Source organism: Acanthaster planci, linkage group LG06 (assembly GCF_054643075.1).
Source record: "Acanthaster planci isolate LZ-2023a linkage group LG06, COTS_SCS, whole genome shotgun sequence".
Taxonomy (NCBI): Eukaryota; Metazoa; Echinodermata; class Asteroidea; order Valvatida; family Acanthasteridae; genus Acanthaster; species Acanthaster planci.
This window is the reverse complement of record NC_141782.1, coordinates 785,814-805,836: the sequence shown is the minus strand read 5'-3', so window position 1 is coordinate 805,836 and position 20,023 is coordinate 785,814. Positions and strand designations below refer to the sequence as shown.

Sequence of the window (20,023 nt, the reverse complement as noted above, 5' to 3'; positions counted from 1 at the left end):
TGTGTTACCTTGGATTCTTGTCTGTTTACCGCCAAACCAAAATCTGACACGACAAAGTGCTTCAAACACAAGACACGATACAGAACGAAGAGAAACTGTTTTATTACCCAACTGAATAGTTGGTTAAGTGACAGTGTACTATCCGACGCAAAACGAAGTGTAGAGCCGCAGATTGAGGATTTTTTCATAAGAAATTATTGTTCCACTTATATTTAGGAGATCGATTCCTGGGAAACAACATACCTCTTAATTAAACATCTAAATTCTATTGCCTTTTAATGGGTTACATTAATTGCAGAGAGAAGCCTCATGTTGAATAGGTATGACTTTTTTTTCTGAGTAGAGCGTAGCGATTTTAAATTGGAAAATTCAGCTAATATCAGGTAGGCCTATGTAGGTTCCCAGTTTACGGGCGATTCACAACAGTGCACCTTCAAGAGTTTGTAACGCGTTGGCCAATCACAATGCGCGAACTCTGTCTACCCTGCATGTGGTCTACCCGTTCCAAACGCGCATTGGGTCGACAGATTTCGCGCATAATGATTGGCCAGTGCGTTGCAAACTCTTGGAGGCGCACTATTGTGAAACGCCTGTATTGAGCACTTGCATTAAAATCCCCTTGAGTCATTCCACACCGGATGACAACAATATGTATGCGTATATTTCAAATTTCGATGGGCTTTCCAAATTGCTCGATTCCTGATAAATTTTCAGCTCTTTTGCGTTCGATCTACAATCACGGACGAGACAATACATGCATATATTCGAGTGTATAAACTCAACAAGGCAAAAAAAAAAAAAACTACAACTAAATATCAAACATAAAAAATGTGTAAGGATATTCAGTACATTTTGTTTAAATAATGCCTGGTTCGGGAATGCAGAGTACATTTAGATCATTTACTATTGAGATCTACAGTTATTGGCATGGAGACAGCACAAACAAGGCTACAATCCTATCCTAAAAATACTGGTCTGATATCATGAGCGAATCCCAATCAAGTTTGATATCAAGAAATTTGATATCAATAAATCCCAATTGCCGACAGCAAATTAAAAAAGTCACCCTAAACATTGCATAAATAGTAATCAAGTTCCAAATGGCTTCAGAGCGAAAGCTTTTGCCTCTGCTAAAAACAAATTCTGCTAAGATGGGAAAGCAAAATTTTCACTAAAGGAATATCAAAACATAAGGAATTTCAATGCAAAACAAATGTCGATAAACAAGGTAGAAAAGAGTCGCCAAAGTAAGAAAAGCTAAGGAAAGGGAAATCATTTGTACTAGGTCCGCAGTATGCCTCATTGAGCTGCCTTTTTAGTGACAATGATGTTCTTTTTTCACCTGTTCCTGGGAAAATGAAATGTACAATTATGAATTATAAACAAAGACTGAAAAAAGCAAATTAATAAGTTCAAATTCACACCAAGCTTTTCCCCTAATTCAGGAAGAAAGGACTTATCGGTTCAGTTCAATTTGGCTTAATACTTCTCTTAACCTAAAATACTCTGAATAACAAAACACATTTACAATTATTAGGTTTGGCTAAGCAAGTTAAAACGAAGACAGACATTTCGAGCGTTGAAAATTGATATTAGCAATTTCTACGCCATAAATACATTTTTAACCTAAGCAATTCATCTGTTCCCCTTATACCCTGTACAACCATTCTTAATGTCTGAAATGCTATGGTTTTATTTCATTAAAAAAAAAGATTTGCTAACACTGCCATTCTAAGTCTTTGTGGATACATTTACTCTAAGTTCATTGGTCCAGTAGAAAGCAATTCTTTTCAGCAAATGTGGAGGCTTTTCAGTGAACAAAAGGATTAAAAATCATGATTGCAATACGATTTCAGACAATATAGACGCACTCTGCAGCTCTCATCAACCGAAAAGTTCCGTATCCAATGGATCGCACAGAGCTGCAGTTCTATCATGGTGATACTACAGTTATTTACTTTCACATCATCTATTGAAAGGATCGGAAAGACAAGAAAATATTTTAAAAATACAATCAATCATCTAGACTTTAGCCTGCTACACAATCATCAGATTTAAAAATTGTAAAAACAATCTTTCTTTGCAATACAAGTACGAGACTTCTTCCCTGCCTTCATTGGAAATGGTGTGTGAAGGACCAAGACATTTCTGGTACGAATGAAGACTAATTTCAACCAATTCGTAAATATTTAAAAATTTAAACTAAAACAAACAAACAAACAAACAAAAACTGGAGCTACGTCTAAGGCTATTGGTACACGCAAGAATGTGTATCTGAAGAAGTGTGAAGATGTTTAGAAGAAAGGTCCTAGGTCTGAAGACGCTGCTCGAGTCGGTGCTCACACTGTTATGAGTATGTCATGGCCACCCCGCTGCCTAGATAATGTCGGAATGGTTGAGCACTTTACAAACCAAGGTAAACGTCGTTTGGCTGTGAAGAAGAAATATGCACAAGTGAAAACACTTAGATAGGAAGTGCATACATAACAAACTCAAATGATGTGGTGGCGGCAACATTAGAGAGTTGATGTGGTTTTGTGGTGACACCTGTTGAAGGTTTACTTGGAGCCAACATTGCCTTCACCGATCAAATCAGTTGGTCAGCGTTTCCGATCGACAACAGAACTGGTACGTGAACTAGTCACTCCTAGATATGAATAAAACCCTCTTATGGTGCCTGGAAGAACTGAAGAAGTGGAATATTTGTTTCAACGATTCCTTCCCACGCACAAAGTGAACAGGAAATGAAAGACGTTTCAAGCAACCATGTGCATCTTAGAATGTGGTACTTTCTCCCCTTCTGCGTGGGATCTGTCATGGTCTATGACATCTCTTTATTAAACCACACTTAAGGTCCCCGAAATAGTGGCGTGAATTTACGGGTAAAATAGGAACTGTGCACCCCATTGACGAAAGCATACAGGTACCCTTAAACAAACCCAATACCAAAACCAAAAGTGCATTCAAATTTGTCAGTCGCGTCTTAACTTAATTAAACGCCGATAAATGTTCCTAATAAAATTGAAAGTTGATTCAGCATTCCCCGTAGCCTGGTTTAGAATTTTAAATTTCCAAACTATCCTTTCCTTTACAAAATGAATGAAAAATTTGTAAGGTTGTATCAAATGCCCAATTCTATACTTGGAAACTGGTTCCCGTACTCTGGCCGATACGCAGCCCTGCATAGAAAGCAAATAGCGCCCTCTTTGGCCGCCATATCTCAAGATGGCTAATGGGGTTAGCTGCTACCATTATACACAGCGGGAAATTAAAGGGAATCTGTTCGAGGCAATTTTTTTTGGCACAAGAGGGGGTCCGGATCCGCAGTGCGTGTTCAACATGTTAGACATTGAATACTTCGAAAGTTTGCTGAGAGCAGTCCCAGATCTTACCTACAATTAATCCGTAACGGCGAAAAACCTGCAAGAGAGCAAACACAAATGAACATAAAATCCCTTTTTCGACAATTAAGAAATTGTAATTTGGGCAGACTGGGGATTTCTCCTTTGACATACGGGCATCAATGTGTCAAACTAGATCGGTCCACGTAAGTCAAGGCAAAAGGCTCGCCATTCTCTCATCATGCCTTAGCCATGTATGCAGTACAAGCGAGATGGCGCCCTTGCTTCGGCTGACTCAGAGCTGTTCGAAGAGAGAGAGGTGCCAACTCTGGACTTTGGAGCCCAAATGGCGGCTGTTATGTGTGCTGTACACCATGCAGCTACTGTGTGCTAATTGTCCGCGTACACTGACGCATAATCCACCATTTTGGTTCCAACAAGTTGAGACACTCATGTCGCAACTCTCTCTATACAACAGCTCTGGGCTGAGCATCAAAAATCGGCCACATACAGACACCATTTACATGTTCTGTGTATCGGATCAGTAGTCGGAGTCCACCGTTTAGATCCCCAGAGTTTTTGTCACGTCTTACTTATTTCCTTCCTCTTGTTCTCAACCCAGATGGTCACTTCCTGACGGGGCTAGCTTACTTGTTTAATTTACCATACACAAGAGTGATCCTGACGATGATGCTTTAAAGTCAGTCATATAGTCAGGATATCTGACAAGTTATAGTGCAATACAATATTCGATCCTGGCTTCAAGAGATAACTTACTTTTCCATTTCCTGCCTTTCCAATTTTTTGTCGTCGTTTGAGTCTAGCATTTTCAGCTAAAAGAATGAAAAGGAGGTATGCTTTTATTTTCTAAAACAACTGTAAATACACAGACTAACCTCAACATCTAGAGCTTAAGTTGTATCCATTTTAACTGATTCCAATTATATGAGCCTATAGAAATCACTTTATTGTGTGGTTATTATAACCTGTAATTTTACTGGTAGTTATTATCGTTCACAAATTTTGACAGACAATTGTGTGGTAAATATACTCACAAGGGCAGCAGCGTATTTATCCAAAGAGGCATCGCAGACTTTGCTGTCAGGAAGCAAGTCTCGGAGAAACAGCTGTAGAGGAGAAAAAAAAACCAATCGCGTTCAAATTACGGTGTGTCGTGGGTGTGTCTGACCTCTAGAAAAACAGGCGGTTACAATATCCCAGACGTCAAGACGTCACACTTGCATGCGTGATGTCTTCCTGGAGACATGTTTGGATCTCGAGAGGGATATCTTGTCCTCAGCGGATGCACGTTTTGTTGTAATTACATGTATTTGCCTGTGCGTACACTCAAATTCATTAATGCACGGGATCGCGTCTTGATTAATGTCTCGCTTACTTCCAAGGGAAGTTTTTTTCAGATACGAGAGATCACTCCGTGAAATTTAAATGACAGATTTAATCTAAGTGTCCTTGATATGGAGATTGTGTGCCTGGCCTGGGGACAGATGCAAGGCATGTCGGTGAGCGATACTGGACCGTTTTCGAATACTCAACTTAGGCTCCGCCTTATGCTTCAACTGTTTTTTTTTTACTAGCTGACTTTGAAGCTGTAAGCGCAGTAATCAGTCTAATAGTGCCACAGAACTTCAAATAAGATGCAAGAAAGCCAAAAATACAGTAATTCAATGGAATTCAAACGCTTCAGGCCCACAATCAGAGATTGGTTTTGGGAACGCAGTCTGAGACGGAGACGAAGTTGAGTAAACGGCGCTGGCTTCATTTGCGCTGGTTGCGAGAGTTTACCGCTGTGTGAGTTCAAGCGGCAACCACCAGTCGATTTTCCCTGGTAACCTGTAGACAAAACATATACTTAAATCCGAGCGAAATCGACCAGTTTCAGCGGCAGCAATATTGTCCCCGCTCAATTGAACGCATTGGTAAATTGTTTTCAACAAACTGAATTTGGAGAATCCGCAACCACCACGAGATATGCTATGACTGCATTACTTGCCACCATTGGTAGGAACAGTTTTTGCGACAGCGAGCAATTCTGTTGATAGAAAATTTGCCAGTGGCGTCAAGTTGTATTGGGATCGAGGTTGTGAGAGGAGTCTTGCCCGGTCGTGGAAATTTTATTTTGGGGGGGGGGGTGGGAACTGACACCATATGACATTAGGGGGCGATATTCATGACATATGAGTACCAGTATACATGTACATCTGTTATATGTATTAGGCCCCTGCAGAACCTAACATCAAAACGGTGTATTTATGGCAGGGGGATGAGGCAATTAATAGCCCATCTCCCTGGTCACAAAGTGATGGGGGAATAAACCTCCACCTCAACAGGATGTACGCCAGTGGAATTTCACTCCAAACATGTTCATGCCGATCCTACCTTGAGTTCTGCTGAATCAATGTAGCCGTTTTGGTCACTATCATACTTGCACCAGATCTGGAAAGAAAAGGTTAGAAACAAAAACTGTTCAAAAATCCCACATCCTCATCTGAAGAAGCAAATTGAGGATTTAAGGAGTATTGACTTCCATGAAACTTGAAGTGATTTGTTTAATTAAACTGATCACGCAGTCTTCATTGAAGATGATTAATTAATAATTCATTACGTTTGTTTTTGAAATAAAATACTGTTACTCTAAGTCGATCTTTCTCTATTTCTTGAGAGAGTGTGTCCTCCCTTTTAACGTGCCATTTATTGATGTCTTTTATCAAGCATTCAAACTTGTGTTTCAGGACTTTGAAAGAGCCAGTTTGGTATTCCGACAGCGCATGCCCTAAATGAAGCGCGTGCGCGGTCATCCGGGAACAGCCTACCGCGAGCGTCAGGTCTGACCTATCAGCGCAGCCGAACGCCCGACTCGCACGCGTAATTTGTTCTCAAGTGACCCTGTCTTTTTAAATTTATTTTTTTTTTGGAAACCAGCTCAATGAGAGCAGACAAAGAGAGCAACTACCAATTTCTGGACGGTCAATATCAATATGAGCTGCAAAAAACTTTGTCCACCTTGACACTGTCGGCCACGATTGGAGTCAACTGTGGTCATCGGCGATGCAGGGGGGCAACTCAACATTATACTATGGTGTAAATACTTTTGATACCCATATAAAACATACAAGGGTGTTCATTTCACACCAAAGTACCATCACGGTTTTTGCACTGAACAGCTCTGACACGAGGTTAAGTAAACTATGCGGGCAGAGCTCTCATTTTTCCCACTTAATCGAAGTTATGCATGATGACATTCGCTCTTGGTTTAGTGAGCTTAGTCATGTTCAATGCATATATTTCTCAATAATGTAGCTTCGCGAGAGTAATTCCACTGAGAAATTCAAGCGAAATAGTGAATTTAAGCCGGCTTGTGTGGCCTGTAACTTCCAATCTTGGGGTATCAATACCTGGCCGTGTTTCAAAGCGTGGTGTCCCCGGCCAAGACGTGTAATCAATCGTGAAAGCTCCGTGCAGCAACCCCATAATATTTTGCCTTAATTGGCAAGGGCATTTTAGTAAAGTTCAATTGTGCATCGTGTTGAAGCAAACCGCGTGTGACGCGTGACTTGTCTTTATTCAAGACGCCTCACCAGCAGAGGTCCCGCTGGGTGTTCATCAGAACACCGACGACTGTCTCCAACAATATAACGTAACAAATACACCGCTAAAGGGTGAGTTTTGACATGGGCATCGTGGGTTTGCCATAGATCAGTTTTCGAAAAACGAACAGATAGGGGACGATAAGCATTTTGTTTAAACCGGTGTAAAGTTAACAACGTAAAGGAGACGACGACGGTGCTGAACATCTGCTTTGGAATTTACATCATGAAAAGTTATAAAAATTCTCTACCTCGACAACGGACAGAGAGATGTTTAGAGAGCAACAGCTGAATACCATAAGGATTGGAGGACAGGACTCGGTCTTCCTACCTCATCAAAATCTTTTCTGGATCGTTTTGCGTCCTGGGTTCTCAGAATGAGTTTGAAATTCTCCTCTTGGTTTAAAATCTCAGCCAGCTGGAAAAGAAAAACATATTTTACTGTCATTAAAAAAATGAAATAATTATATCAAGTAACTCTTACTTCAAATCTATACTGTTTTTGTAATTATCTTTACTTCAGGAAGACAGTCGACACCAGGCAGGTATTTCAATGTTTTTGGCACTACGAAAAACAGACCTATCCGTGTTTTGTGAGGGTAAGTGTTGGGTAAATTTTTTTCACTTCTAAGAGCATAAGGTTTGTGCACAAGTCTATGGAGATGACTCCGTAGGGCATCAACCGGGAAATGTTATTCCATCCATTGTTATGAACCACGTTCTCTTTGTGTTTACTTCTTAGATGACAAAATGGCCCATTTTTGACGATACTCGTACAAAACTGCGCTGACTTGAACCGTGTGAAAATCATACACACGGCGAGGCGTTGTCATTATCATCTGGTGCGTCTGGTTTATGCGTCTACCCTACTCTTTAATAACTTGGATGGAGTTTATTCATGAGAGAACACGAAGCAAACTCCGTCATTCTCAAGAGACATCGGCGAGGGGAAAAGTTGCGCATAATTGACTTGCTTTCTTGGATGCACACGCTTCTTTTGCTGCGGGTCTCGAATTGACGTTTCAGGGGTTTTTGTATTAGTTACAAACTTGAGGTACGAGAGTTTACAATATCACAAAACAGTAGTTTGTGAACCGAAATTTGAAGGTGGAATGCGGAAGAGCTGTCAAAGTGAAACCACATTATATTATTCGCCTTTGTAGATGCGAGTTAATGTTTGATTTTGACAAACAAAATTCAATTAAAAAAGGCACAAAATACATGAGGAACGAATATGATACAGAGGAGAGGTGTTTGGTTTTTAAAGTTTCTGCATTTTTAATTGTCTTGTTAAGCTAAGGTATCCCCGGGGAGAAATATATCGACAAATCCGTTGACGAAATGGAATTATACCCAACAAATATTTTGACCAAATACATATCTTTCACACGTTTGCTCTTGTTTGGGGGAGGGGGCAGGAGGGATGTTGTCACTTGTACCATCTGATGTCATAATTGATATTCTGGCGAATTGTTGGGGAATTGCTTGGGGTTAGATAACGTGCATTATTTTTTGGATGAGTTCATTGTTCGTAATTTCGATGAATTTGTTTACAATTAAACCCAATTTGTTTTGAATAACCAGTTGCTAGAACTCAATTCGTTGCAAACCTTGTTAACCTAAAATTACTGCTAGAAGAAAAATTCTCACGAGTAAAAAAGATGCACTCGTTGCATCGTCAACAAACAGAGATCCATCCATCTCAAACGATAAAAGAATGGTGAAATGTAAAACACGAAACAAAACAAAGAACTAAACAAACAGATGTAAACAACCCCCAGCAGACACAAATACATACACAAAGGGATCTGTTTATTTGTACTTGATTTCGCCCAGGTTTTGACATTTGGTTAAACACGCACGTATGCAAACTCACGCATCACACCAACGCTTGTTTTACAACTAAAACGCTTTGTTAGCGACGCGCCGTTCAAGTTTACACAGTATTTTATTTTAATCCAAAGCTTTTCAAACTTTCACTGACCCTACCAAAACATGAGTGCAGCAGGCGCTCAAGTGCTACAGACCTCCGAGTCTTCATGTCATAAATTATACATGTATGGAGACAGCGGTTCAATCTATGGGTAGGTTCCAACCGGAAACTCAATGCATTAATGATGTTCCCTTGGTGAGCCTCGTCTGAAATTACATATGCATTTTAATGACACGTTAAGGCACCCAGATTTTTTTAATTAAGACGGTTGAGTGAGCTTGCGTGGAGCGTCAAACTTTATCTAGAAGGGTAGACCGTGCTCGACATGCCGGCGTGCGCTTTTTCTTACCATGCAGAGAGAGTGCCCAGAGCTAGAGATTTAGAGAAATCTTAACTCATTTTGGTGTAAGATTCCACTGCCAATTTTTGCATACTTCTGAAATTTTTAAGGAATAGTATTTAGGCCTACGTCAAATTTCACCGACTGTGATTATTCCGGAGTGTTTACGCCTTCTATCTCATCAAAGGATTGAAAGCACTCCTTAAGATTACAAAAATTCACAACTTTAATTAAAAGGAGCAACTATTTCCCTAAGATGCCTCATTTTGGGCCAAGTTACCTATTCCTTGGCACTTTGCAACCTGGGCCAAATAATGAATAAAACTGGAAACGATAACAAGCGGCGAAGAAGACGATTTAGCTGGACTAGCGCTCCCAAAGCAAAGGGTGCCAAATCATGCATTATTAACCGCGCTGGCCAGTTCATAATCATTTATAAGCCTGTCAACCGATTGTGAGCACGCGGTCTGACCTGATCCCCGCTGCTAGCAACTCGCAAAGCTTGGGTGTTGGCGGTTTTCAATTTTAATGGGCTGTAGGGCCGAAGTCCCCGGCCGCTTGATGCTGTGTGGAAGATGTCTCGATGCTGATAGAAACCTCACATAACATTTGCTCTAATGGCCAAGTGGTTTATTATCTCCCCAGGTATAATAGCGCCTTCAGTTTTCGAAAAGACCATTCTTGTAATGTGGAAATGGAGAAATCGATATTTGGGCCTGTCATTACCAGACCTTGAGTGCCTCATCTCTTAATCGGAGCCAGAGCTCTTCCTATTTTGCTCTCGGTCTGGTAACCTGTCCACCATTCTGTCACCATTAGCCGCTGGCTAATTGCGCCAACTGTCCAGAGCAGCTGCTGCAACCTTGTCCCCAGGGTTGCAAGCCGATCCTCCGGTCTATCCTCACGCCTCTCCATCCCGAACCAGCTGTAACTGGTTTCCGCCTGCCGCTTGCTCATTGCCAAAAAACAATTAAGCGCAGTACGCTGGAAATTTTCTCCGACATAATGTGACCTTTAATTAAGAGTAGACGACTTCTGACAATCCGCAGACGCGATAAATGGCCAAAAAATTTAATTTGAGCAACGGTTCGTGGGTACTCAAATCAGATAGGCCTATGACATTTCTCCACACCACGCTGTGACGTCATGCGTATACATTGTTTTGGTAAAAATTACGGAGCGTTTGCGGTGTTGCTCATGATTTACAGCATCAATCGGAAATTATGGCTTATTTATTGAATTTCGGAAGTCACCGCCCGATTGGCTTAAACTTACGTAGCAATAAAAACACTAAAAAAGCAAAAAATAGAAATCAACATTTCTTGTCTCACTAAAATGCAAGCAACCGCTTTTCTTAAGGTAAAATAGCTCACAGGCTCAAATGCATCGATGGAATGAGTGAAAATCCTTCATTCCGTGAGTAAACAATAAGATGTATCCTAAATTATGCAGAGCAACTAATCAGACAATTGTTACAATGAACTTTCGAGATTTATGAGGTCAAGGGCGAGTAGACGATAGGATTATTTTGTGGTGGCCATATAAAACAAGCCGATACGTCAACAACATGTCGTGTCTCCACTTCGGTATGTTTACTTGACATCTAAAATGATAATGAGTTTCGCTAGGAAAGGGACGTGGCAAAACTCCGGGGGATGCGTCTGTGTGATAGCACTGCATTGAATCGTGACTAAGACGTGGGCCTAATTATGCTCAGAGCATCTATGTTGACATCCTAAAGACGCTGAAACAACATGGCAGGCCCTACAACGAAACAGTCCTAATCTAATGTAGACACTCGGGCTCTGCTTGAACCCTGAGTGATATTCAGAGTTTGGCCCGCATCTGCTGAGTTGAAGGAATCGTCAGATAAATACCACGGGTTCAGCTAGTGTTGTAAGAATGTCGCAATAAACACAGGCAAGGCAATTTCCACTGCCTCCTACTTTTCTTTACGGATGGTGATTAATTTGTAAAATATGAGAAAGAAAAATGGGACAAGGGGTTTTCTATTTTTTAACGCGAGAGGAGGATTGATTACATGGTTGAAATGACCTGTTTCGGCAGGAGGAATAATATCATCAATAACTCAATTTGCAAGGTGCAGGTAACGGATACCAAACCAGGTGTTATCGTCGGTTTTTATGATGTATTTTATCGATTCACGTAAGGACTGTTTTTCTGGGAATTCGGCAACAGACTCGATTAATTTTTAACGGACCCGCCTGTTTTTTCTGCCATAAAATTGACCGATTTTAGATGGTCGGATTGAACAACAGCTCTGCATATAAATTACCATTGCGAGTGGTTGTCACCCGGGGACCTATATTGAGGGGACCCATTGTCCTCTGATGGAATTCTTTACCTCTGTGTCCCGGAAGTACTTCTGTATACACAGACTCCTACAAATCGTTTAGAAGATGGAGTTTCCACTGCCATCGATGCATCCATCTACCAATTACAGCCAAAATTACTCGGGCGACTCAGTTAATTTCGATCATTTGCACTTTTTCAAGACAGGGTGGTGAATGAATCCAGACGTTGCAGGGTCTGAAGACATCTTGGCGGACGGTGTCTGAATAAAGACATCCCCTGCATCATTTATGTCTCCGAGAGCCGACGAGGGGCGATGTTGAACGCGCTGCCGTATATAAATCATTGAAACTAACGCAGGTGGAATCATTGATATCGTGTGTCCCGCTGCAGGCCCGCGCTTACATCCTAATGCACGCTGCTCATCTTTATCAGTGCAGTCTCCTTTCACGCAGGAGAGCTGACGAAAAATTGACGGCGTCAAAAGAATGCTTTGATTAATCAATTCAGCGCTTCTTGTCCAAAGAAGGAACAACTATTATTCGGATGTCTGAAGACTTACGGACGAGTTACTGACTGAAGTACACGCGACAAAGTCAGTCTAGATGGAGACAATGTGGATTAAAGTGTGAGACAACGGGACCTCTTTCTCGGTCAAAACGCAAACTTTTAGGCTTTTAAAGGATTTGTACTATGGAAGAAATCTTTTCCAAAACATTGTCTCTTTCGATTCTGACTTCAACTGTGTTTACAAAACTGCGAGACATTGACAATACTTGGAGAAATGGCGAATCAAGTGCCGGATTACATTTCCAGACTTCGTTTTAGGGACAAAGGATCGGAAATTCAATCCAGTAGCGCTTATTGGCTCTTGGTGGCTGTCTTTTCCATCTCGGCCGGAAAAGTAATAACTTGCACGCGTTGTCGAGCAGGGCGAGTGCATGTAGCCCTTCACGCTCAGTAGAGGGATGTGCCAGCCCGGCCCGCAATGAGTAGTGTGTCCCCCCCCCCGGCCGTCCACACCAATAATCCAGTCGGTACGCGTGGCTGCCTCCCTCCATGTCACACTTCGCCGACCAGCGCAAATTGTGTTTTGCTTTCTCAACAAGGTACTGAAACCCTGAAATCAGCCAGCCGTTCTCTTCATCCGAAGAGCAGTTCCCCTCAATGGTTTTTCCCCCACCACGACAGACGGGGATAAAAACTTAGAGGGTATTTGAAAAAACGAAGGACACGAAGAGATATTATGATTATCAAGGTCATAAATGCACGGCTGAACACCTTCCCGAAACAAATTTCATTAAAATATACGTCATTTTATCAATGCCCATGGTGGTCTACATCCATTCGGGGTTGATATACTCACGCCGCCAAATAAACTAATTAATTTCAGCAAAAGTGAGCTCCAATTAATTCTAGTATCATTAGCTGCATGCATAATATCGAAGGGAATCTTACAAGTCTGTTACTTAGATAATAACCAACGAGAGGACCTCAAGGCCAGAGGCGTGTCTTCTTGAGACAAGATGACCCATAGGCGAGAAATCTGACATGCCTGTCAGGAAAATGCACTCAGGGGCCAAGAAAGGGGGAGACGTTTAGTGAGGACGCGGGGAAAAAGATAGTGTAAGGACAACCCGTCCTTTATTATAAAACCTTTCATCGTCGTAACTTGATATCCAGAAAATACGTCGAGCCCGGAAGCGTCAACAAATTTCAAAAGCTACCTCAGGAAATGTCAACTGGTCATATTTTTTCTCCCATTGCATAAAAATGATCTTATATTATAAATTAATCTTTTCCTCTTCTTAACACACAACACTTTTTTTTACATCACTGAATATTTCTGGGGTAATATAAACATTTTGAGTATCATAAAATAACTGGTTTCCTTGTTTCTTCGATTTTTTGCCTCAATTAATATGCTGACGTGAATAAAGAGGCGTATCTACAAACTGCAACGTAGATTTTTTGGTTTAATGTAGGCCTATTCTATCGATAGCCTGTAAAAAAATCCCATCTGGTAAGATCATTAAGAGTCTTCATGAAATAATCGCCATACAGCATAACCACGCCCGCTTTGTACGTATTGATGACATATCGATTTCAAACACTATATGCCGAAAAATAAACAATATTGAAACGACTATACCCTGTGAATTGAAGCCAGTATTTGACGCTACATAATTATACTTTGTAACAACTGCAATACTTGCTCTGCTCTACACTTTACTGCTGGAAGTAATAGTCTACACGTTTAATATACGCTACTCTTTTTATCTATATCATCCAAGGCCTTCATAACATAATATGACGCTGTAAATTAACATAATCTTTCTGGCTTTAAATCGGCCTACTCGCCAGTGAAATCGTGCGGCAAACGTGCAGGTACACGTAGTTATTTGCTCAACTCCCAACGAAGCTGGAATAACAGAGCATTTACAAGATTCTGCGGCTATCACCATTTTGAATGAAGGAAAAGACTACCTAATCTATCGGGGAATATTTTTAAAAAATGTTGAGAGGTTGCATAAGAGAAAAACCATCTTTTTTCAATGACTGTTTTGCGTAAGGTCCACCACGGCACCTCGTCCATCAATTTGACTTGATTATTTCGACATCTTAGCTTGGTTCATCCATTAACATTCTGAAACACCTGGTACTCATTTCCGTTCGAAAACAATTTTTGATGAGAGAGAGGAAAAATGATGACACTGGCAAATGTCAGACTTGGGCTTGCCCCTCCACTTTGGTGAGACGAAGAATTTCCCACTGAGACATCTGCTTCATTTCTATATTAACAAGCCGTTCACTGGCCTTCCACCCTTGCGGTTTCGACAGAATACCCGTAAGTGCTCACCGTCGGGGCATTGCTAACTACCCGGTAAACGTTTGACATTTCGGTTTGAAGGGTGTGACGTGATGAAACGCGCTCTCATGCACAAATTACGTGTGTACACACAGATCAGCTGAGAAGTGTAAATTAGTCATTTTCGGCGTAAGTACAAGTCGAGTGGGCGGGGCAATATGGTGCTCCCCTTCCCGGTTTTTTTTTTAAGTTTCGCTCGTCATCAGTATCCATCTGTGTGCTTTTGCGTCTCGCTCCTGGTTGCTTTTCTTCATTTCGGGCGCGATGATGGATTCCTGTTTGAGCTAAGTGTAAATGTCATCCGTTGGTGGTCAATGGTCACGCAGCTTCTCGACAAAGTCTGATATTGTGTGCTAGCAAATTTATGCAAACCCGCACGTGACGTCATTTCAAGCAGAAATTTACTCAAAGCTGCTGATTGGTCGATACCGTATCAGCTGACCATTTTAGTCAGTTTAGGTGGCATCAGACCTGGGAATTGTGCTTTTCAGTCTTGGATGGAAATACACGCACACTTAAAACAACCCACTCCAGCCCAACCACTGTAGACCTACACGCAAGTATAGGCCCAGGCCGAACCAGCTGCACAGCCCGCATGCGGCACAGACCGCTGAAAACATCCTGCATTGATATGTCGGCGCCATGTTTTACTTTACGTCATTGAAATTGCAGATGCTGATTGGTCAAAATGTGGCAGTTAGGTCTAAGCGGGCATTGTTTTGAACACTGAGTCACCGAATGTGCACAGATATCGTCTGATCATAGACGCTCACCTGCACTTTTTAGACGGGCCTCTTTTACTGAGACTAAGTTTACCTCTTCGCAAGGATCCAAAACGTCTCTGCTGTTTGGTTTTTTTATAAACAGTAAAATGTATTTCAACCTGACACCGCATACAAAACAACACGATAGTCTTACAACTGTAGGCCTTACGATGCAGAGAAAGTGTCGGGAGAAGGTTCGCCTCTTCGGGCTCAGTCTACGAGAAAAGACAACCATGAGGCTCATGTGGATTTTTCTTGAAGGGCTATAAAATGGAAAATCATCACTGAAGTGAAAATTACCTCTTAGATCTTCAAGTGCGGATATAGATCAAAACGCTTTACTCCTGAGCCGATAATTGACAACCAGAGTCATGGATTTCACAGAAGCAATATAATTGCGAGGGATGCATCCACAGAGCTATCAACCCACATTTACCATTGTATCGAGATATTATGGGGGGGCTCTCTCAAGGCATGTATGGTGTCATCCTTCCAATCTTTGTGATCCTTAGCCTGTCTGCTACACGAACCCTGCATATTAGACCCTCCTTCACAACAACATGAATAGAGTGTCAGTAACTTAGTGTCAGAACATCCCTCGAGTCATCGCCGCCACACAAGAATTGCTAGATCAGTGTATACGTGGTTATAATTAAAGTTTGGGCTGACAGGGTGAGAGTTAATTTACTGGCCGGCGTTTATCCTTCAATATCATCGAGCGAGGCCACGGTCGTCTCTCTATAATACTCCCAACCTTGGACGAGAATAGAACACTTTTTTATGTACACTCGTTCCTTGACCGTTGAGGAATACAATTACCCACAAAAGACCATGTTGTATTGTAATTTATGCGCCCGCTTCCATTTATAGTTCGGCTTAATACGCCAGTGAACATCACTACAGAGTTCGTTTGGTTTTTTTCCACCAACGCAAATGAGTCACGGCAATAACATCTGTAAAGTTTACCAACGTCACTGGAATAATTTAGCCTCGTCCCTGGAATATTGGTGTACCAAGTACTTAAATTCACAGGTTGATTTTCTTACTGCATAAGAAAAAGGCCATTCAGTGCTATTTAAAATAAAAAGGGTCAGCTTAACGAATTTTCCAACCAATTTATGAACAGGATGAGATTGAAGGGATGCCGCCAGTTTAAAAATGAAATTAGGTTTTAAAAACCCCAAAGCGTATTTTGCATTTTGGCGTAAATAGTACAGAACACAGTCTGCACTGCACGTCAAGAAAAAACATGACTGTATGGGAAAAGATGAACAAGATGAATATGCCGATAGTTTAGTGTCTTTCATCACCAGATGCACCGACTACGATGTAATTTCGTGTCGCTCCACGATTTTCTTTGATTCACATGAGTGTGGTACAGAGTTGTAAACATGAAATAGCCGTCTATACTCGATCGAGCACTTCCACGATCTTGAGGTGTTGACGTTGTGTGATATCCAGCCCGGCCGTTCCCACCTGCATAGCATTGACGGATGTTTGGTCGAATTTAATCATTGCTCGTATCTCTTTTTTTTTCTTATTTGCCATGGGGGGGCATATCCCACTGCTGCCACCTCTTCAAGTGATGTGACAGACACTGCGTTTTTTGTGTACTTCATCGCCAAGATCTGACGCCGAAAAGTCACCGATTAGGATCACGAACGACGAATGAACACCACTGCTACGCTGTCTGACATTGAGTTCAACATTTGATTCCTATTACAATTTAGCTCTTTGTAATGCTTTACAATTGGATTAATTAATACTCAACATGATTCGCTAGCAAATGATCTTCCGTGGCAACTAATTCTGTTATCATGGTAAATGACGCCATAATTCGTCCAAAGCCGACCCCAAGGCATATACGGTGACGATGCATTAACCATCCAAGCAACAATGTTGTGGAATTTGGGGTTGCCGTAGAAATATTGATAAATTTGAAACTTGTTAAAAGTATTTCTTTCAAAAGGGGTTATTCTTAATAATCGAATTTTCAAGTTACTTGTTTACCATTTATACAGTATTAGAATGCTACATGCACTGTAAAATAGTTTATTATAAGAGTCAATGGGGGAGAAGGTACTTCACCCCCATGGAAACACTGAAAAAGGAAAAGAGAATAGATAAAGGGGAATAACTGAAAACGAGGAAATGGGATCAAAATACCTGGGAACTGACCGCATGCACCGTTAAGGGTTGATCAGTCCGGCTGCTATCTAAAGGGTGCTTGGACGCTCCCAACCCACCCCAGACGTCCTGCCCCGTTGATGAATCCTTGTGATGCTCACCATTAGTGTGTGTGTGGGGGGGGGTCGCTACTAATTATTTGGTGTATAGAGTTGCAAGAGATGGATCTTACCTCTGACATGCCGATGCGACCATCTTCATCCTCGTCGTACGCACACATGTGCTGTTTGATCATCTCCTCCAACATCGTGGGCGATATTGCCTGAATAAGTAACAACAGAAGCAGTTACTTGTACATCTGTTGGAGAGTAAGGTGACGGAGACTGTCCGGAAACTTTGGCCCTTTTTTAGGAATGAAAGAGTCGCATCGAACTAAATCGATTCAAGTCCAACCTAATCAAGACGGAGTGTGCTAAACCCAACATGGGCATGCTCATTAAGATTCCTCCCCTATTTAAGTTAAATCTGTTGATGGGAAAATGTTGATTGGCAATTTTTCCTTCATTCTAAACACCCCACCTTGCCCCTTGGTGCTGTAACTTGATGTCCTAGCCTTTCCAGCCACTAAGTTTTTCAACTATCAAAATACTTTGAGTGGTGTTCCATGCAGTCAAACACAAGGTGGTCAGCAGGCACTAGACGCAGGCACTGCCCTGCGTGTCGGCCAGCATTGCATTACCGGTAACCGTAGTTTACCAAGCACTTGGTGGTCCTCTATGACCACGTATTAGGTCCGCGGAAACAAATATCTCATTAAATTCAATGACTGGGACTCGAGGGTGCGGCTTGTTCCGGAGTGCCGTCCATGGCACGTTCTTGAGACCTGCACGCGCTCAGGCCGAACGCTCAATTTAGTACTTCAAGCCCAGCGTAGGCATCACCTTTCGTTTTTATTTGTCATGCAGTGAAAATAATATGGGCACACAGAGAGGGGAAAACAGGCAATGTTTAACATTTTGCGTTCCTTTACAGGAGTACGGGTAACTACAGCTTTCGTCTGTCCTCTAGAACCGGGGCCAAAAGCGCCAAGTATGTACGAAGAAGGTAAGGGTTTTTGAATAATACATGTCAAGAAGGGTTTCAAATTATCCGCTCTCGACTTCGTCTTTGTTGTTGGAAATCATAAAAATAGTTACCGCGGCTGAGGAATCTCTGTTTCTCATGACGAAATCTGTGAAGAAATTCTCCAGTTCACGGCCTTCGATGAATCCATTTCCTGCAAACAGAAGTCAAGGAAAAATGGTCGATACATTCAACTTTCTGAGAAGGTAAAAATAGAAGGGAGAATTCAGACGAAGGAAAGGACCTATTCTACTCATCTGAAGAAGGGTTACAGCATAAATGGTTTAGTATCCTTCGATACGCATTATCATAACTGGCAAAACTCCACAGCCAACATTGTAGAGATATCAACAGTGCTTGATTTCGATGTCGCTCCACAATTTGTAAATCTAAATCAATTAATGTCTGGGTTAACATCATCCTTAAAACCATTATATTTAAACTGGCAGGAGAAAACTAGCAAGGAGCATTTTAGACACTCTGAATTCCCTTTAGCTTCATGAAATAAATTAAGCGACAGGATTCATCCCATGTATTCAGAAGACAAATTCAATGAAGTGAATTAAAATTCTAGAACTGAGAATCGTATTTGAGACGAGTTTTAAAAAGTCGATGCCTTGTTGGCATTTCAATATGACTGTTGACCCTTTCCCTTGCAATTTTTACATTTTCATTTGTTGTCTGAAGGCCTGGCTTGTCTCCTTCCAGGAAACACACATGATACAATACAGTTTGATTCCTGGGTGTCTGCGAAAATGCAACTGATTTACAACACTTCCAAATGACATATTTACATCCACTGCACCTGTTGCATGTACAAAACTCAATATACTGTATTTGGCGCTGATAAACAGAGCTACGTGCCTCCTTGTTTTGGCAAGCATAAACCGATAAATGTCTCTGCTAATTTATTACACATTAACTTAGGCCAGTTGTTTGCCGCTCGAAGTGTACAAGTGCGACTTTCTACACGCCATTAAATATTTGCACAAGTCTACGTTGTAAAAGCGGCCATACCAAAAAACTACCCACCGTCAGCGTCGTACTTGTTCCACACTTCAGCGAAGTCTTCTGCCTTCATGTTCTCGAACTGTTTCCGCATATTCGACATGCACGACTCTTTATCCATGATTGTAGGAATGAAGCTTGTCAACAAGGGCGACTTGCGAAAGAGCAATTCCAGCGATCAGCTAGTTTGCGCGGTTGAGTGTTGTCGGCTTGATGCGATAGGCGCGGTACGAATGGCACTGCGCGTGCTGTCGTGGTACGATAGCTCAGAAGCTGTACACACCAACCGTCCAGGTCCGTGTAAATGTATTCACATCGCATAATATGCAGTTAGCGAGAGGGATTTTGATACGCAGCGGTCTATAAAAGGGCTGGGCAAGTAGCAGGTGGTGCTGTCCTGCCAAGCGCATGCGTCGACACCTCTCTTTTCTTTTGAAGGCCGCTCTCCGCAGATACACGTTTTGATGAGAACAGAAAGCTAAAGGTGTGGGTAGGCGGTCATTGCACAGGACTGGGTAGCCGACTTTCGTGCACGACAAATTCAACCTGCACAGCTGACCCGCAGTTAAATAATCCCATAAAATCATGGAATTACTTATTT

At 41.7% G+C, this 20,023-nt stretch overlaps 1 protein-coding gene across 1 annotated transcript; it reads right to left on the bottom strand.

Moving 5' to 3' along the window:
• Window positions 1-78: 78 nt before the first annotated feature.
• LOC110974800 (calbindin-32-like) lies at window positions 79-19,817 on the bottom strand. The gene is made up of 9 exons (XM_022226683.2): window positions 19,447-19,817; window positions 18,489-18,568; window positions 17,525-17,614; window positions 7,278-7,364; window positions 5,739-5,795; window positions 4,397-4,468; window positions 4,119-4,174; window positions 3,393-3,420; window positions 79-2,431 (listed from the first exon to the last, which is right to left on the bottom strand). Exons 1-8 carry the CDS (start codon window positions 19,541-19,543, stop codon window positions 3,399-3,401), a joined length of 561 nt encoding a protein of 186 aa, XP_022082375.1. The 5' UTR covers window positions 19,544-19,817; the 3' UTR covers window positions 79-2,431; window positions 3,393-3,398.
• Window positions 19,818-20,023: the final 206 nt, after the last annotated feature.